The 19,196-nt window shown below is 31.5% G+C and overlaps 3 protein-coding genes and 2 long non-coding RNA genes across 7 annotated transcripts in view; 3 read left to right on the top strand and 2 right to left on the bottom strand.

The window, feature by feature from the left end:
• LOC108742870 (phosphatidylinositol transfer protein alpha isoform) overlaps positions 1–1,557 on the top strand; it is a 17,821-nt gene extending 16,264 nt beyond the window's left edge. The window contains exon 7 of the mRNA XM_018478210.2: positions 1,339–1,557. Coding sequence (XP_018333712.1) covers positions 1,339–1,477 — 139 coding nt within the window. The 3' untranslated portion in view covers positions 1,478–1,557. The remainder of the gene's footprint in view (positions 1–1,338) is intronic.
• A 5,301-nt stretch (positions 1,558–6,858) lies between these two features.
• On the bottom strand, positions 6,859–8,587 carry LOC108742851 (protein HGH1 homolog). The gene is made up of 5 exons (XM_018478189.2): positions 8,387–8,587; positions 7,754–8,290; positions 7,494–7,686; positions 7,160–7,321; positions 6,859–7,062 (listed from the first exon to the last, which is right to left on the bottom strand). The coding sequence occupies exons 1-5, from the start codon at positions 8,427–8,429 to the stop codon at positions 6,954–6,956; spliced, it is 1,044 nt and encodes a 347-aa protein (XP_018333691.1). The 5' UTR covers positions 8,430–8,587; the 3' UTR covers positions 6,859–6,953.
• An 821-nt stretch (positions 8,588–9,408) lies between these two features.
• LOC108742853 lies at positions 9,409–16,708 on the top strand. 2 transcript variants are annotated; one of them, XR_001938737.1, is made up of 4 exons: positions 9,409–9,492; positions 10,127–10,359; positions 10,876–11,004; positions 16,539–16,708. It is a non-coding gene; the product is annotated as an uncharacterized LOC108742853 (long non-coding RNA). The 2 variants fall into 2 exon arrangements; XR_001938736.1 differs by lacking the exon at positions 16,539–16,708 and adding an exon at positions 11,913–12,303.
• Positions 11,482–16,003, bottom strand: LOC108742850 (sodium-dependent dopamine transporter-like). Its single transcript, XM_018478188.2, has 9 exons — positions 15,742–16,003; positions 14,980–15,100; positions 14,745–14,876; positions 13,942–14,224; positions 13,589–13,853; positions 12,812–13,034; positions 12,318–12,757; positions 11,880–12,026; positions 11,482–11,823 (listed from the first exon to the last, which is right to left on the bottom strand). The coding sequence occupies exons 1-9, from the start codon at positions 15,868–15,870 to the stop codon at positions 11,581–11,583; spliced, it is 1,983 nt and encodes a 660-aa protein (XP_018333690.1). The 5' UTR covers positions 15,871–16,003; the 3' UTR covers positions 11,482–11,580.
• A 419-nt stretch (positions 16,709–17,127) lies between the features above and the next one.
• On the top strand, positions 17,128–18,943 carry LOC112905422. Of its 2 annotated transcripts, XR_003231769.1 has the most exons (4): positions 17,128–17,251; positions 17,809–17,944; positions 18,346–18,607; positions 18,676–18,943. It is a non-coding gene; the product is annotated as an uncharacterized LOC112905422 (long non-coding RNA). The 2 variants fall into 2 exon arrangements; XR_003231768.1 differs by lacking the exon at positions 17,128–17,251 and having other exon boundaries at positions 17,738–17,944.
• Positions 18,944–19,196: the final 253 nt, after the last annotated feature.

Raw genomic sequence — 19,196 nt, 5'->3', positions numbered from 1 at the left:
GAGCTGCCTGCGACGCGCTGATGAGATCCAAAAAGATCGAAATCGCGATCCGCGTCTGGCAGTTTCGACAGAATACAGACCACTTCGAATTATTTTATGAAATTAATGTGATGCGAGAAACCTACAACATCCCACATTTCTAACTATTTGCGCCTTTTTACCCCTGTTTCTTCCTAATATTTCTCAAACTAGTCCTCCCCTTTTCCTTATTGAATTAAATAGCGCATTCTATTTCCCTACTCTAATCTTTTCTTTCTCCTAAAACTAAAACATCCACTATGTATGAAATATAGTTTAGTCCAATTCTGTTAAGATATTTTTTCGGTTTTTAATTTCTTCATTTTTATTAACATTACTTATTTACAGAACAAAGTGGAACAGTTCATTCATAAAAGTGAAAGACGGCTTTTCACCAATTTCCATAGGTGAGTTTCAGAACTTCATAGTCACTTACTAAGAGTATTATCTGTACTATAAATACACCTTGTATATGACAAGTAATCTTCATACTAACGCGACATTTATAAGAAAACAAGATGGGAACAATATTGTTTCATTCAATTTGGTTCTACAAAATTAGAGAAAAAAAAAATAAGAGTATGAAGATGACACCTTGGATGTCGAAACGTGTTTTAGTTTTTAAACGTATTTGTGAAATCTTGGTTAAAAGTGTTTCTTTTATTTCAATTCCACAGGGCATCGTGTAAGTAATGATTTTTAATCATAATTTTGCCTAATTTTTTTTGCCTTATTTTTAAACGATAAGTCAGCAACTACAAAGTTTACTTTTGGGGCAATTTTCTACAGAATTCAATTTCCCTAGAATTTTGAGATCTAAATTTAGCAAAGTTAGAGCTATCTGAATGAAGTAATGGTTTTGCCCAATACTTTATTTTCAAAGCTAATATCTCAAAAACTGTAGTATACCTAAAATCAGCTATCTAAATAATTTTGTAGAGAATTTAATTCCCTACGAAGTTGCCTTTAGTAAACTTTCTTAAGTTTAAATCCTGCAAAGTTGAACTATTTGAATGAAGGACTTTTAATGCGTAATTGTTATGTTGCCTAATTTTTAATTTCTAATGCTTATATTTCAAAAGATAGAAAGTTCGTAAAGTTGGTTGTTAGAATTTTATTCTCTACAAAATGACATTTAGCAGAATTTCCTAAGACCAAATTGAACAAAGTTAGAGCTGTTCGAATGAAACAATAATTTTTCCCATATTCCTTTTTGATATTGACCTTAAAACCCGATGAGATACGTCTTTGTACACACAATACATAATATATGAAATGTGGTATCGATTTTAAGTCAATTTTTCTTGGTGAATTAATTAGACAAGTATTCTGTTGGATTGACCGCTGGCACGGCTTGACCATGGATGACATTAGGGCAATAGAAGACAAAACGAAAGAAGAACTGGAACAATTACGGACTAAGGGCGAAGTTAGGGGGATGAAGGCAGATGCGGAATAAATAAACGATTGGGACAGATAAAGTTACCAACTTAGGCTTAAATTTATTTTCGTTCCTTTTCTATTATAGCAAAGCGACAAGCAACAGACAAAGACAACTGAGCGATCGATTACTTTGAACTAATACTTAATTAATTAATAATATTTTTAATGAACATTTGCTCTCGACGTGCTCAAAATTAATCTTTTGTGCCGACCCCTCGTCTTATTCCTGCTTTCCTCCCTTAGGCCGAAAAAATTGTATTTTATTATTGTTTAAAAAAACAATTATGTGAAGAATAATAAAAAAGATGTGAAAAAGACTGTACATCAGTTTTTTTGGGGGACAAAAAAGCTTCTCATTTTTAAGCCACAATTATAAATTGTAACAAATATTTTAACGATTTGTATTTGTAAAGTGATCCAAAAATGTTACATTATTTTTCCAATAGTTTTATATTTTAATTGGTGCTATAAATAATTTATTGTTATTATTATTATTTATTAATTTTCAATTTCATAGAAAAGAAAAAGGTTTTTTTGTCTTCCAAACTTAGTTGCTTGCGTACCTAATTAATTAGACAAATTAAATTAATAAAAAAGTATTTTACTATAGTGTAAATACAAATAATCCAGTTCAAAGTGGTCTAGTATGTAAAATCCAGCCAGTTCATTNAATTATTTAATGTTATATTATTGTATAAAATAGTAAATTTCAACGCGAAGACCAAACAAACGAGCATACTTATTGTTGATAATAATTATTACGATTATTTGTGTGTTGTTGCATTTTTTAAATTTATAATAATATTTGCTGCACAATTCTTAAAAAATGGCATTCCTAAACAGAATAAGTGAAATGTACGTACTTTCTAATTGGGGTACCTGAAGTGCATTTTTTTTTGTACAACAAATAGCAATTTTGCAAAATTTCTTGTTTTTTTTTGTTTTTAATGGTAATAATAATACTATGTACCTATCGAATTTCTTTTTTTCGTTTCAGAAAATATTGTACATATTAAAAACTACGTAATATTATTTATTGCTGTGTGTGCAAAAAGCAAAATACATATTTTTTTGTTGATACAAAATTCAGTTTTTATTAAAGGGCAGCAATTCTTATTCGTTTTGTTTTCTTTTTTTTTGTGCAGCCTTAACAAAAAGCTCCTCGTAAAAGAGGTAAAACAGTGGAAATAATGAAAAAAGAAAAATCACTCTAATGCAAATTTGTTTTACGAGATGGGCCATGATTACATAAATAAATAGAGAGGGGGGTCCTTGAATAGTGTTTTAATGGGGACTTTTCAAAATTGATCAATTATGATGCTAATCTTTGACCGATTTTGATGATCGGTCGATTCCCATATATTATAACGTGGTTAATAGGAATATGTTTAAAATTGAAGAAGAAGTTTTCAAAATTAGCTAATGTTGACGCTCTCTGACGGTAAAACTAGTTGTAGAATCGAAACGTACCCTGCTGAAACAATACCCAACCCAATAACTGGGAAAATTGGAAATGGTTCAGTGGTGTAGATGTTCCGTTACCATACAAGTGGGCCCGGGCTCCATTCCCAGCCGATGCTACGCCTTTTTTCTTTGTAATTTATGTCTATTAATTTTTTACTAATTTCTTATATTTAATTGATTAGCATTATAAAATTTCTTACGTAAGAGGTGGGGGGAGTCCAAAAATTATAGAAACACGTTTTAGTAATGTATGAATAGGCCCAGCCCCTAAGGAATACCAAAATACGTTTACATTAGATTGATTTTTCTTTTTTATGTCATTTATAGATAAAACCTTGTGGTATTCATTAGTTTTTTATCAATTACTAAATTTTGTGTGATTATTAGTTGTATAATAGGTAACGGTTGACGAAAAGCATTAGATTCCAATTCTAAAACCTAAAATTTAGACTGAAAATTGTTGAAAACTTCCATTAAATTATCTATTAGCCACATCAAAACCAGGAAGTGTAAATGCGTACAGGGTGTTCCCTAGTATTTTCCGTAGATAATACAATAGTTAGAGGTTTAAAGTAGTTTACGATAGAGGTAAAGGAAAGTGCACATTTCATGAACACCCTGCACAATAATGCAATTATACCATTAATTGAATAAATCAGTTAATGTTCTCGTTCGTTGTTGTGTACAGAGTTTAAAAAAAAAAAAGGACGAGGCTGGACGATCTATTCAAAACAGAAAAAAGAAGAAAGTTAGATTGATGATGTTACCAAAAAAGTATTGATTAATTTTCGATAATCTTTTCGTGCATGTTATAAACATTTAACAAATAATATAAATAATTGTTGTACAGCAGGTTACATAAAATATAAAAAAAAAATTGAAAAGTCTATAATAAATAATTCGTATTTATAATAAATGTACAAAAAAACATACTTCGAAATAAGTCATAGATCTATACATAATATCTAATATTGTACTGTATAATAGATGAATAGGACAGAGATGATGATGTTAAACAGTTCTTTCAACATTCTCTAGGTGTATATAACATTTTACGTGAATACGTACCTAGCAACAATTATAAATGGAATACCTACATAGACTTTTAATTGCAACATCTCAATGTGATTATTATTAATTGTTCGTTTAAACAGCAAACAGAAATGTCAATTTAAAATAAAGCATTCAAATAAAATACTTCGTTCATTTTTTAGGTCTTTAGTCTGGTCACAGTCACAGTCTTCGGTCTGAATATTTTTATCAGAAATGTTTACATGAATGTGGGAGGGGAGATGCGGAAAAGAAAGACTAAAACACAAGATCTAGGAATCACAATTTAAATTTTTGGTAAAAAATACACCTACATATTAATATTTGAAAAATCTACATATAAATATACAGGTTGTCCCAAATTCATATAAAATTTATTGATAAATCTACACGACATAAGCAGGTAAAATTTGCACGTTTGTTTATATGTAAGAGGGTAATCTTCTTCTAGAGGGCAGTATCATACCTAAGGGGGGTTATTGAAGTAGAACCCTCCCGAAGTTTAAAAAACCTTGACAAGGATAAGATATTATTCATTCATACTCTAAAAGGGTTGCCGCCTTTTCAAGTTTGATAAAAAGACTAAAATCGTGCATTTTCTCCCGGCTCCCAATTTTGACGTAATTAATCCCATAATCCCGAGTTTATTAAATAAAATTTTTGTTTAATGTGTTTTGTACACATATAATAAGTTATTAAACGACAATATTGAGAGAAGATTCTGTTTTAGGGTACTACTAGCGCCAGATAATGGTTTCAAAAGAAATTTAAAAACGCAAATACTACTTCCGATTGTAAGTATATGGACGGACAGATATGCATATATACAGGGTGAAAAACAAACCAAAAAGATACTCTAATTAATATTGGGATCCGTCAAATGGGAGAAGCCTAAAAACATGGCGCCAATTAGGGAAAATTATCGTAGTTCCTATTGGGATCCATCAAATGGGAGGAGCCTGAAAACATGGCGCCAATTAGGGAAAATTTATCGTAGTTCCTATAGTGTTTTGTACGCAAGCCAATTTAAACACCCCGCAGATCAAATCATGATAAACCCCTAAAATTTCCTGTATACTATGCTTCATCAGAATTATTTAGTCATTAAAGTAGTTTTAGAGAACGCGACTGGTGCATACTTATTATATTTTCGATTTCAGCGCCACAAAACTTCAACTAAAAAATACCTTCATCGTTTTTGTGACTGATTACTCGCAAACTGCAACGATTAAAATGAATTCTGTCAACAAATCTATTAATACGTAATGATAATATTTAAAGTTGCATTGCGTTAAAAAGTCTCAAAAAAATAAAAAATCAGTTATGACTCACAATAAACATGAACGCGTTGAAGATCCATCGATGCCTACCTGTAACAAAAGGGGAAACATCAATATGGCATACTAGTTTGTAAATATTAATAGAACACCCCGTATTTATATAAGATCACATACAGACTGTATCAAACAAACAAATGAATACAGAAGTTTTTTAATGAAAATTAGTTAATAAGCGTTGTTGTATAACGCCATTAGTTAGTTACGTACTTTATACTTTCTTTAAATAACTTCATATTTAACAATAACATAATCATTCACAACATCTTTTAAATTCACTTGATTAAATTAAACGGAAACCAAATAAATGCTTCATACATTAAAATTCGGTAAACTTATTAACTTACCTTTCATCCTTTTGAATAATAAAATAATTCCTCTTGTCAAGCATCTTCCTCCTGGTTCCACACTATTTCACAACACACTCGTATATGGTTAGTTTAAAAGAAACAGCATTTACACTATCACGGTTATTAACACATCACATAATGAATATAATATATATAATAATAAAAAACTTTGTTACAATGGCGACTGCAAACCACAGGGGTGTGTGACCATGTGGTTAAAAAGTTCCTTTATCCGCGGCGCGAACGCGTACGCGGACCCGCACATCTCAAGAACACAGCCAAACTGATCTTCAGTTTCCGGAATTCGAGCAACCAATGGATGGTGATCTTCTTTTTTCTTTTCTAATCATAGATGCCAATATTTTTTCGTGCTTTTGACAATTGAAAATTAAAGTTGGCCCACTTGAATTTTTATTATTATTTCAATGATATTTACTTAATACTGTGCGAACGTTATTTACCCTAACGAATAAATTTCGGTTACCTATAAATCTGTATTTACATTTACAATTATTCAAAGCGAATTTTAAAGAAGAAAGTGAGAAACGATGACAATTTATTACCATTTTGGAAGTTATTGTTATTGCAGAATTAAACAAGAAAAATAATAAGAAGTGTAATAGAAAAGTAACCATAACAAAAAGTGCCATTATCACAAAAGTACCTTTTTATCTATTTTATTAGAGTAGGTACTACAAGTTTTGATGAAATAAATGTTGTAGTGGTAGTAGTGCCTTCAGTCTCCAAGGATCCCAGGTACGGTAGAGGTTACTTCAAATGAAATTCGTTACAAAGATATGATTTTTATCTCTACTACACAATTACTTATGTTTGCAACTTTTCGACTTAACGTTTTAATTATTAATTAGTAGCTTTTACCTCAGATTTCGTCGAGTCAAAGTACTAATGATATTGTTAATTACAGAAATTTTTTGAGAAAATACATGCAATCTGATTAACACTAATGTATGTCAGGTTGCATATGTAATGTTCTAATATTTGCAGTCCGGTCTCGAATTCGGTTCTGCCGTTTCGAAGATTAGATCGTACAGACATACACATTTCTTTTAAAGGACTTGAATTTCATTTTTGTATATAAACATATAGATTTTACTAAATGATGTATGTAAGCGGTTTCACAATCCTATACTTTCAACGCAAATAATAAGTGATTTATGTAAGGAAAAGTTCATAACTTTACTTAAAAGTTGTATTAATTACCACAGATAAATGTTACAATGAACCAACGGTTTATAAAGGAATTTAAAAATTTATTATAAAAGGAAATAAATTAATCGTTTTCTTCTAGTATTTCTAAATCGAATTTGTTAAATTTTTCCTGCAAATCTTCAGGTACCTCTAATTGCTGTAAATCATCTTCGCCAATTTCATCCTCTGTTCTTTATTTAAAAGAAAAGAAATTTTAAAAATTATGCTAAACTTTCCCTATTGGTTTCTTTTTAAACGAACAGAAAAACAAATAAATTAAAAAAATACCTTATCAAAATATTCACCAGATTTTCGCATACAACAAGAGCCTTTTTATTCTGTTCCCATTTATGAAGTTCTCGAAGGATCACATACGTGTTTTTATCTCGAATGTATTCTCGATTTTCTCTCTTTGAACACAGCAAAGTCAATGACTCAAGTAACATGCACCTGAAAAATATAAATAAATACGTAATTGAATTGTATTGTAATTTTGAAATATATACTATAATAATTTTAGTAGTCATTGTATGACAATAAGGAAAACTGCTACTGGTTGAAAATAACAATAATTGTTTTCAACCAGTCATATTAAAGATTAACTCCTAACTAAAATATCTACCTTATTTCAGGATCTTCATCCCTTTGTTTATCTTCAGCAAGATATTGTAAATCAATGGGTAATTTATCATTATCCTCTTCATCAAATTCTGTACCGTCCGCTAAAGGTAACAGAAGTCTGGGTAAAATGTCCACATTCTCACTCAAAAGCCATTTATGAAAGTCCGTTTCAAAACAACAGTTTCGTATCATACCTTATTAAACATAAGAAAAAACAAATAATAGCAGGATATTTGTTAATAGAATGTTGCTTCTACTAACCAACAATTCCTTTCCTACACACGAGACTTTCTGTGTACTCAGTGTATGGTAAAAGCCGTTGCAAAATGCATTTTTCTTCATCTAGGATAAGCTTTCTTCCTCGTGGTGTTTGTGAAAGATTTGAAAAAAATAATCCTAAATAATCTAGACCTGCACTACCACCAACAGAATTCTTGTTAGTAAAAACAGCTGCTGTTTTATCTAAACTTATATTTGATAATTCTAAAGCATCAATTACTCTTTCTGTTAAATACTCGTAATGACTAAGGTTGGTTAGAACTTTGCAACAGTTATTTGAAAGTCCTTCTTCTGAATTCAGAATGAAATCAAATAATTCCTTGCAAATGCAAAGCCCTGAACTTTCTCTGAGGTTTAGTAACGCTTCAGCACCCTTCTCTTCTGCTGATACATTTATTAATATTAAAATAACTAGATTGTGCTTCTTATTCTGCTTATCTTTAAGTAATTTTGCTATGACAAATAACAAATTTGGCTGCTTTATAAGAGCTTCTAAACCTTCTTTGTGTGACGTTACCGCTGAAAAATACATATAATATATCTTTTTCTATCATTAATTGCTTTAGGCAAGTATTTTGATGGATAAACAAATAATAAATTAAATTATAAACCTACCTACTATGTCTTCTAACCCAAACATTAATTTTTTGGTACTCATTGCTTACGATAAACTGTGATAAACTCAAATTGAAATATATTTTAACAAATTGCACACCGTAATAAATGCATTTAGTTCAGTTAATATACTTATTCATGCTGAAATAAATAAATCATGCAGGTGATTTTAATATTTAACTAGACTATTTTACAGGTTATATTATTACCATAGATAATTATTACAATAGAAAAATTGGTAGATATCATTGAGCTAGACCACAGATACAGGCACAGTGTTCCCCATAGACATACAATTAGTAAACGTCGATGGTGTTCCCATCGACGTTTACTAATGGACATGCCTTAGCCGTCAGAATTGTGATACAACAAAAGAAAGAGATGGAACGAAGTTTCGGACAATATCTATCTCTCTCACGATAGTGCGTAAGCGTGTCAAGAGATAGCACTAGTCCGAAACCATACGCCATTTCCCTCACTTTTCGAGCCAAGAAATTATTACAACGACATACGGTTAAGGCACGTTCATTAATATATGTCTATGGTGTTCCCCTCCACTTCAATGGTACATATTTATTTACTGTAGCTAATAGATACACAAATTCACCAAGGTTGTAATTCACAGAGAACAATTGTCACAAGAGTTTAGACGGAACACTTAGGTGAGTTCCGAATATATCCGAACGCTGAATAATTTTAAAAGAAGTGGCAAGATACTCAAAATGAAAAAAAGAATTTAGCGCAACCAGTGATTTAGTAGACTAAATTTAGTAAGCTATGGTTGCCTCAAGTTTTGTTTTTATTTTGAGTGTTCATTTTCTTAAATTCATTCAACGTTCGGTTATATTCGTGACTCCTTCGGTTTGACGGTTAAACTCATTCTGAAAATTATTCGTCTCTATGGTAGTAACTTTTATTACTAATGTTTCTATTAATGGTTCTATTGTGGTTATATAACCATAGATAATAGTTATATAACCATAACCTCTAAAAACATTATCTGTGGTGTATTTTAAACGTTAATTGTTGTGTGGTTATAAAATGGTTTGCATTTATTATGTATTTATTACGATGTGTAGTTTAATATATTTTGATTTAAGTTTATCGTAAGTAATAACTAGATGGGTTCCAAAAATTAATGTTTAAAGTAAATTAAAGTTTACAATATGAGTTGATTAACTGCATTTTATGTATAAAAATCCGCAGATACTAATGATACTAATTAATAGCGAATGGTATATTAAAATAATTTTTTAGCTGTAACGTCTCATAAAGAAGATTCAAAAGTTCTTATAAAGCAGTTAAATTTGTTATTAGCCGTAGCAAAATTGCTTAAAATAAGAAAAATAAGAAGCACAGTTACATTAACATTAATAAATGTATTAGAAGAGAAGAGTGTTGAGACGTTACTAAACCTCAGCGAAAGTTCAGGAATTAGTATTGTTAAAGAATTATTATATGTAATCCTCAATTCAGAAGGATTTTTAGAGCACTTGCAAAATTGTAACAGTTTGGGCTTTTAACCTAAAAGAGTAATTGATGCTTTAGAATCATCAAATATAAGTTGAGAAAGAATAAAATAAAAACTTGATATTTTTCTTATATCAAGCTGTGCTGAAAAACTGTTTAAATGTTTTGCTTTACCTCATTCATCTCTTTTAATTTCTCTTCCCTCCTTATTTTGTTTAATTTATCTTTGTTGTCATTATAAACTAATAGAATGTAATATTCCTTTTACAGCCTTCCTATTGAACTTTATATCAGTAAGATGTATAAATCGACCTAAATTAAGTGCTCCAAGTCCAAGTGAAATATTACATAGCCTAATTCTGGACATCTTGCCAATTTTTCTGGAGGCAGAAAAATTAAGGATTTGTAGGAATGGGTTGGTTACTTCTTGAAGACACTACCAGAAAGCATGACACAGTAGGAGATAGGAGAAATTTGAAAATTAATCATTAGTTAATTATATGGTATTCATTTCTTTCCTTAATTTTTTTAAGAATACTGAAATGAGAGCTACAGTTTAAGGATAAATAAAACCAGATCTGATGTTTCGTTTGTTGCTTGTAGGTTTTATCAATGGGTCAAATAGTAATATTATGTAAAAACTGTCGCCGACGTTTCGCCATAAATTATTGGACTTTTCAACTACTAGTTTTTAAAAGTCATTGAAGATTAATGAACAGCCTTAAAAAAGGCCGATAAGTTGAAGCCAAACGTCGGTGGTGGTTTTTACATATTAAAAAGCTATTTGTCCCTTTTTGGCTTTTGATTCCTTTAAAAAATTAGTTAATTATTAATAAAGCATTATGATTTTTTTGTTGAATTTTAGATGAAATGATGAATGAAATTTGTTTTTGTTAAATTATTTGAATTAAATTCAAAACTATCTTCATTATTATCATCATTTACCCTAAATTTTGTTTTATTTTGAACGTTTGTATTCATTAGCAAAAATAACTAATTGGTGTTATTTTACTTTACAGGTCAATGCAGTGGGTGTTATTGTGTTTATTGCGCTTTTATGAAAAAAAGCAAGTAGTCTACATGCCCTCCTTCTCGTGCAACCTTTCCTGTTTTCTTTTCCAATTCGGATCAAGCTGTAGTTAATAAAGGTAGGATTTCACCATTTAAAAACTTTAGATAGATGCTAATTAGGTCGACAACTTACATTTAAGATATTGTACACAGAACGTTTATAAACTTTCTGTCAAACAACAATTTGAATCGTTTTATTCGAATCGGCACATAAAAAGACTATTGTCTCTGCTTAATTCTGCGCTCATTTTTATTGCTTTTCAGTGTTTTAGAAGTTCAACAGGCCGAAAAGCTTTGAAAACGAAAATGAGCGCGTTTTTATATATGTAAGTTTTACGCACTTATCTATGCAACCTGCACTTACGTCGTGTATGTTGCGTTGCATATGTCTGATCTACTGCAGAACCAGAATATTGTGATTGTTATTTATTCTTTAAAAATTTAGTTATTTCGAATACGAATCTTGTTCGAGTGAACAGTAGAATATCCCTTCAAATATAGTTTTTGCGAAAATTATTGCGTGAGACCATTGTACATTATTAACAAGAAAAATAGTCATTCAATAAATATAATTATGTAAAGGGTGAACTAAAACAATAAAATACATACATAAATTATGCAACAAATAATGAACTTTCGAAAAATTTATGTCATCAGTCAAATTTGAAATTATCCGCATTCTCGACGTTGTGTTTCGTTGAAAAAATTTGCAGCATTGATTCCTGTCTGACAAGTTCTTTCTTGAAAAGAACAGATCCTGTTAGACACCTGTGTTGACATTTTAGAGTAACATTTTTGTATTTCTGCTTGTTAGGGTTGAATATTTTTCGGAAACGAGCCTTTCTGTGTTGATAGTAGGCCCATTTTGCAGATGATTTAAAAAACGATGACAAGTCCTAACGACAGTGTCGATTTTTAAAATTCTTTTTTTATAATCAACGCAGAATGTTACCTGATATTTTAAACATTTGTAATATTTCCACAGTAAGCAAACAATAATGGGAGAAATCGTTACGGCCAGCACGATGTAATTGGCGATTTTGTAGGTTTCTTCACTAAGACCTACGCGAGCGGATTCCACCATAAAAAACAGGAACGTCTGTAATACAGTCAGTTAAGCTTCGATTACGTTTCTACATTTATCAGGGTGGTGATTATTATGTAATGTGAGCATAACACCTAACACCCCAAACAACTACTAAAATTCAACTACCATTCCCAAACGTTTGTATTTTACGAAAACTTGTTTTATCGTTTAGCGTAAGTTCTTTTTGCCATTGTAAGTATAATGTGTTGCCTACCGCATGGACTTCAGCAGTACAAGTTTCTGATGTATTTTATAATAAATATTTTAGTTTATTGATACGTTTATGCGTATATAGTTACTTACCAAAGATAAAATGGCATCGATTTTCCATAACATGATCCAGTAATTCGAAATGGGTCGATTAAATGCGAAATGATAGTCGTTTTTTAATCGGTGCGCTCCGTATATGAAAACGATTCCAATCAAACTCAGAGAAAAAATTATCATTTGAACAATTATCAAAGAAGATTTGCGTAGGGAAAAGAAAAGGTCGTATCGATGTGCTGTTGCGACGAGACAGTTGAAAGCGTAAGACACTGCAACGAAAACGAAAGTTACGACAGTTCGATGTTTGGAGAAATACGGAATGCCATCGGCCAATGAGTCAATTGCAGCCAAAACGTGCGCCAGAGTTAACATAACACATTGAAATGTTATCGATGTAAACCATAGAAGGAGAATTAAGACGTGCCCGGGAATTATCGATATCAAATGGGTACCCATTGCAAATATTGCTACACGTCCTGAAAAGGTTTAATTTATAAAAAAAAAATATACGGTATCGTATACATACGCACCTCTGCCACCGACACACTTATATGGAGCGTTGAAATCCTCCAAGTAACCTCCGATAAACGATGGTACACCAAGAAATCCCAAACTTAAATATGTAGCTCTAAATATCGTCGTCAGTACAGTTGTTTTTAGTGGATCAGCGTCGTCTGGAGCGAGGGACGCTACATAAACGAGGAAGCCCGGCGTTGCACATTTCGTCGTAATGTTAACAATGTGCATCCAAAACTGTTATTATAAAAGAAAACAACTTATATTATTATACCTGTATATGTACCAACTACGTAGGGTGACCATATTGTTTTGACCCAATGCTATACGGATTTAAAAAAAAACTGTTTATTTGAAAATAATTTATAATCCAAGATCATTAAATTTTTAAAACTTTGTGTGTTAGCAAAATTTTGTTGTTCATTCTCATCGGATTGGATTAAATCTTCTGGAAATATTCAATCTTCAACCCAAAATATGTGAGATTAAAAATGCTTAGAATTTAATAAAAAAACAACACGAATGAACAACAAAATCTTATATATATGGTCACCCTGCAATAATATTAAAGATAATAATCTGTTGTATTATACATGTGGGCGTTAGTAAGGAAATAATTGATGAAAATACTGTCAATGGAAAAAATTAGAAATGTGGTGGTGGATATTGAAAAGAGTAGCAGAATAAAGGGCACTGTGGAAGTCAGTAAGGATAAGGAGATATATGTGGAGTGATAGGACATGTTTTGAAACACGAAGGCCTAGCTAGAAACATACAATCGCATTATGTACCGTTTTGTCAAATAAAGGACTTTTTCGTATAATGAGTCTAGTTTCATTATAAACCTTGCTCTCCCTTAGAGCAATGAACAGGTAGATAAACACGGGGAAGATACAGGCACACACACTACATATAACTATAAAGAACTTCATCTTTTCCATACCGAGTAATACAGAAAAGTAAATGATTGTCCAAAATATGCCAACGGAAAGGGCCCATTCGAAGTTAATTTGTCGAAAATCCTCCCCTTGTACATTATAGCCTTCCTTGTTGTACCTGTGAAAAAAATTACTGCATTTATTAGTTAACATTAATAATAATTATAAAATGCACCTAAATACCTGCATAAAGGTGCGATATCTACCTTAAAAACTCGGCAGCTGATTGCGGGGGTGGCAATTTTTCTACGCAATTATCGAATTCGTATCCTAATCCGCAGCAGTCATCTTCCCAGGAGGTATTGTATTTATCGCTGGTAAAATTTGCAAAGGGCACATAACAGAATTCCGTGGCCCCTCTAAAATTACAAGTGAACCACGGTAACGGCGACGAAAATATATCGAAGAGATACCGGGACGCGAGGGACGCGTAAGAGGCATCCAGCACGTTGTCGAAAGTGATTAGCAATAAAACGGAAATTGCAACTCCTAAAAATAACATTCCATTAAATTACCTGACACTAAATGTCGTTAGTTTATGAAACGACAAACTTAGGTGTGCATGTCAAAAAGTTTGATGTTCTCTAGTGGCCATCTTAGGTGTAGGTGCGTAAATTCCTTGAGCCGAAATTGACTAGAAATTTACCCTGAAAATTTTTAGTGAGACCGCGGTTATTTATATGATCAAAGGTCACACATGAATAATAATAAAATAGAAAAATTGCTTACTCCGTTATTTGAAAATAAGAATATTTATTGTACACAAAAAAAGCGAAAATTAATTTAAGTATACCAAAATTTCCAAAACGTTCTACGTCTATTCGCTTACGGCATAGAGTTAGAAATCCCGGATTGTTTTCCAAATGTGCGGGTTTATATTTTTATATCTGTTAGTTGGATCAAATTAAATTTGGGAATGTTTAATAGTTAAGATCGCCGGCCTAGGTACGAACCCTGCTTCTACGAGTGACGTGCGGTTCTATTGTAAGAGTTTTCAAATTAATGTTACCCTTCATAACAGGCAGGCAGTCCCAAATTCCTATGATTGTTTTTCGGCAATACATACCCAAAAACGTGAACAGTAACATCAGAGGCATTTCGAATATTGCAGTTATTATACAATAACCGACAAACATGTTAACTGAAAAATATGTGTTACACTTACAATTTTTTCGCAAACATGAAATAAGAAAAGGTAGTTCAGTGTTGATTTTATTAATATTGCTAGAAGTTATTTCAATTACCAGCCCCGTAATGTAGGGTCCAGTGCACGAAAGCTATTATCGTTTCACATCGTAATTGGAAACTAAAGACAATAATTATGTAATGCCTATAAGATAGGTACTTCCTTTTTCCAGAAAAGATCTGAAAAATAGAAAATGCAAAATCCGGGACAATTGAAAACAAAAACTATAATTAGGCTATAGTTTGGCTTCGCTGATTCATTTCATTTGTATCATTAAATAATATTTTTTGCGTGTAGAAGCAGTTAGGGATGCTAATTTATATTTTTCGTTTTACAATTAATTAAACCACAATCTGTATTGTAATGGATAGACAACTCAACATACACCAAATATCGGCTACTTTACGAAAAGTAATTTTTTATGCTGAAGTGTACGATGTGTTGCATACCTATTTACAAACAATTCCTTTAAATTTAATTTATCAAACAATTTTTAACACAAAGAAAGTGATTAAACAATTTGTTCGCAAAAGTGAATTTCGAACACTCAAAGCAATGGTGCTAACAGTTTCGAGCTCACAGTAACTGATAGGGGGGAAGGACTAATAAGTACAAAGAAAATTAGAAAACGTTTTTTCTCGAAAATAACTATACTATCTTCGAATAAACCTCAAAATATTCCGTAGAAATAGTGGAATACACGCATATCGAATTTTATTGTTTAATATATTAATAAGAAAATCATACTTGTGTTGTACCTACATTTTTACAAAAAAAAAGATGTAAAAAATGAAATTACAAAATTTACAACACTACTCACATTATTTAGGCGTTTAGTAAAGCCGAGGCCTTTTTGTGATTTCAGTTCTTTTAAACGTATCTGTTCTTGAAATCTCGTTTTCGTATTGGTGGAGGGTAAATGTTCTTTTGCTAGGTGTACCGCTGCCATGTTATAAAAGCATACTTTTCACCGAGCAATCAAGACAAGAAAAATAAATTGAGAAACGTCAAATAAGTTTCGATGGTAACGAGAAACAAATACGTTCGGTATAGAAGAAAAAATTTTCAACAGATTAGTATTTATGTGACGTGTATCGGGTGCGTACTTTAGGAAGGACGATAGAAGTTTAGAAGACATTTAATTAACGTTTGTGAAGGAAAGTGGTGCAGCTGAGACAGCCGATGATAGGATATTCTAGAATTATAACAATTTTGTTTTTTTCACTAAGATAAACAACTTTAATTTTTTGCATTATGTTATGATTTATTCGAAAATGAATTTTTTTTTATTTTTTAAGCTTTTGTAATGGTCACATTCACAATCATAGTCATTGGCTTTTGTCCTGATAACGATTGTTAAAGCAACCACGTAACCACCTTTATGAAAACTGATGTGGTTGTTTCAAAAATCATTACCAGAACAAAAAAGGAACTGTCAGGGAGACTTTTCCATCGGTGTTGTTCTTTTGTATGTCGCGGGAGATACCTACTTATGCATTTCTCAATAATCAAAAGAGGTACTGCTAAGAAATTAAATACTTGTTTATTTTAACATGCAATTTATGATTTAGGAAAACGACAAACTAAAAAATAATTGGGGTGTTTCTTTCATTTTAGAATGAATCCTACTTAAAAATGCTTAATCGACAGTAGGCTGAAGTCACTGCACCCCTCGAAGACCATCACAAACAGCAGCTTGGATATTTTGGATCCGCTTCAGATACTGTTTAAATTTGTTTATCATTATAGAAAAAGCAAGCATTGCGAAAGGAATACAACGAAGACAGTAACAGGTGAGAAAAGGCTGTACAGTTATTTGTTTGTATAATGATCTAGTTATTGCTGAAAAAATTTATATAAATAAGTATATCAGCCAGCCTGATGTTTTTTTGAAATATCCAAGTCCTTTGTATTTCTATTCGCTTATAATTTTGTATTAAAAGGGCCTTCATGTTCTTGAACTGTATGAAAAGAACACTTTGGACAATAGTTAATAGATTAGACATGGTATTAGTACAATAACTATTAGATTAGACATGGTATATCATCTTCATAAATGCCATCAGCGAGCGGATCACTATGCATTCAAATTTAATCTTATGATAAAATACAAATATCTATTAACCATTTTAAAGTGGGAATCTTACGTATGCGAATTCCGTCTGTTCAATAAAAACATTTAATATATGTACAATAGACAGATAAAAGATATGATTTCAAAACACAATATACAGATAGTACAGTAATCCTTATTTAACTGCATACAAATCCGCCATCGTATCAAAAAATTCTAACCTTAAAAATTGCTACGGAGACTGTTGCTGTCAGGGGTAAATTTTAGATGTTTTTTTTAATTATTGTATTATAATTGAGGCATTTAAGAAGTAAATTTTCACTGGAACAATAGAATTCGTTCTATCAAAGGCAGACCAGGGTTCAATTGGTATTCTCAAGAATGCCTTAGATAATTTAATAAAAAAGTGTAAAGCAATGGCACGTTAGCATTGAGTTGAGACTGCCACATAATAAAAAAAGACATGGAAGTCTGAAAGTCTAAATGTTTGCATTCCTTATCCTATTTCTTGTTTGACATACCACGAACCTCAAAGTGTTTTGAATAATGTGGATCTAAAATATATAACAATGTGAAACACCTTTGGCACATGTGGAATAAATAGTCATCTAGTCTATATGTACATGTACTTTCGTGAATTTTTTGCTCGAAAAAGTTTAAATTCGTGGAGATCATGTGTGGTATGTTCCAGTAAAATTATTGTCGATAGTGAAATTTAAGGGGTGGAGAACTTATACTTACGTTTTTAATAGGGATGTCAATTGTTAATTAATTACATACGGTCGTTCTTTAATATAACAAATCATTTTACAGAAACATTACGCAGCTTTTTTGGACACTAAATGTCGTGGGATGTTTGCTGCGGAGTTCTCTTTCACTTCAGGCCTGTTGCTAAAGGAAGGATTTATGACGATGATTTGGCGACGTGTTGAGAGGCCCCTTCATAAAGGTAAATGACAGCATTAATTGCTATAATTACACTGATTAAACTCAAAATCGATTATTTACTTCTTACTTTGAAAAACTAATAAATTCATTTAAAAATTATTTTTTAAGTATTTGTATTTTTTGTTAGAGTTCTGGGTAATTGAGAAATTTTTCAGTTTATTGAAAAATTGATGATAAGGTGCTAGAAATCTCAATTTCTGAGACATTTGTAACCTACTTTCATTAAACAACTTTTAACCATCCTTTCAGAAATATTAGCAGAATTAATGTGAAACCCTTCTTTGCAGCAGTGTGGAGGTTAACTTGTTACAAGTGATAAAGCATTTATTTTAAATTTATTCTTGATTTGGTTGCTTTAATTAAAAGTGGTAATTAATTACTTTTTCTTACCCATTTCTACAGATTGTCGTAACAAATGGTAGAGAATTAAAGTTAATACAGATGCTGCTGAAACAACCAATGAATACAAAGGTATTGTTTTTTTTTTTGGAGTCTCCACAATTCAACATTATGCAGTTAATTATCGACCTGTAAGAGGGAGGTAACCGGACATTACTTCAAAAACCACTGAAACAGCAAATTGTCAGCAATGGTATTGTTTCTGGATTTGGTTTGCTCATCACACTAGTAAACTTTGGAACTTTACTTTCGATAGTTAATTAAGGTGAGAATACGTGATATAATTATTATAAATTGCTCATTATTAATATGTTACCACCCTATCTGTTTCAGATCGACGATGGAGAAGACAAGGAAGATCCCGTAGTTAGAAAATTCCTTAACTTGCATGTTATATCTAATAGAATTATTTTTTTTAAGTTCATTTTCATTTGAATTAATTATTGTTTTGCATGCTCATTATAGTTTATTTTATTTGAGTTAATTTTTGTTTGTAGATGTTCTAACTTTTGTTTAGTAGAAGTTGTCTAACATGTCTCTTGCTTACCTCTTCGCTTAGCTTACTGCATATTCTTACTTTAAATTGCTTTGCATTTACCCTACGTCTTCTACATGATTCAATGTTTCGTTATCGTGTGTCTTCCTTCTCACCCTTGTGGAACTAGGGAGGGCCTCCCCGAACGACTTCCCTTGGGCTTAGCTATTTAGTTGATCTTAAAAGTGTCTTATACACTTTTCGCGAGTCTACTCTAGCGTTACTTCCTTTCAGACAGGGTACAGTGGGTTATCTGGAATAGGAGCAATAGGCGACTGCCCAGCTTGCCTTGGCGAAATCTGTCCGATCTTCTCTACCA

This window comes from Agrilus planipennis, unplaced genomic scaffold, assembly GCF_000699045.2.
Source record: "Agrilus planipennis isolate EAB-ADULT unplaced genomic scaffold, Apla_2.0 scaffold371, whole genome shotgun sequence".
Taxonomy (NCBI): domain Eukaryota; kingdom Metazoa; phylum Arthropoda; class Insecta; order Coleoptera; family Buprestidae; genus Agrilus; species Agrilus planipennis.
The sequence above is the reverse complement of the archived record's forward strand: the minus strand, read 5'-3'. Positions and strand labels throughout refer to the sequence as shown.

Bases quoted from the DNA above. Each gene is read 5' to 3' on its own strand.
- LOC108742851 (XM_018478189.2), bottom strand. From the start codon at position 8,429: ATGAGTACCAAAAAATTAATGTTTGGGTTAGAAGACATAGTAG. The intron at 8,291-8,386 runs GTAGGTTTATAA...TGTATTTTTCAG, and splicing joins TGGGTTAGAAGACATAGTAG to CGGTAACGTCACACAAAGAA. The intron at 7,687-7,753 runs GTTAGTAGAAGC...ATGTTTAATAAG, and splicing joins GTGTAGGAAAGGAATTGTTG to GTATGATACGAAACTGTTGT.
- LOC108742850 (XM_018478188.2), bottom strand. From the start codon at position 15,870: ATGGCAGCGGTACACCTAGCAAAAGAACATTTACCCTCCACCAATACG. The intron at 15,101-15,741 runs GTGAGTAGTGTT...TCTATTTTTCAG, and splicing joins TTACTAAACGCCTAAATAAT to ATCTTTTCTGGAAAAAGGAA. The intron at 13,035-13,588 runs GTACATAATGCG...TTATAATAACAG, and splicing joins GTCCTTTATTTGACAAAACG to TTTTGGATGCACATTGTTAA.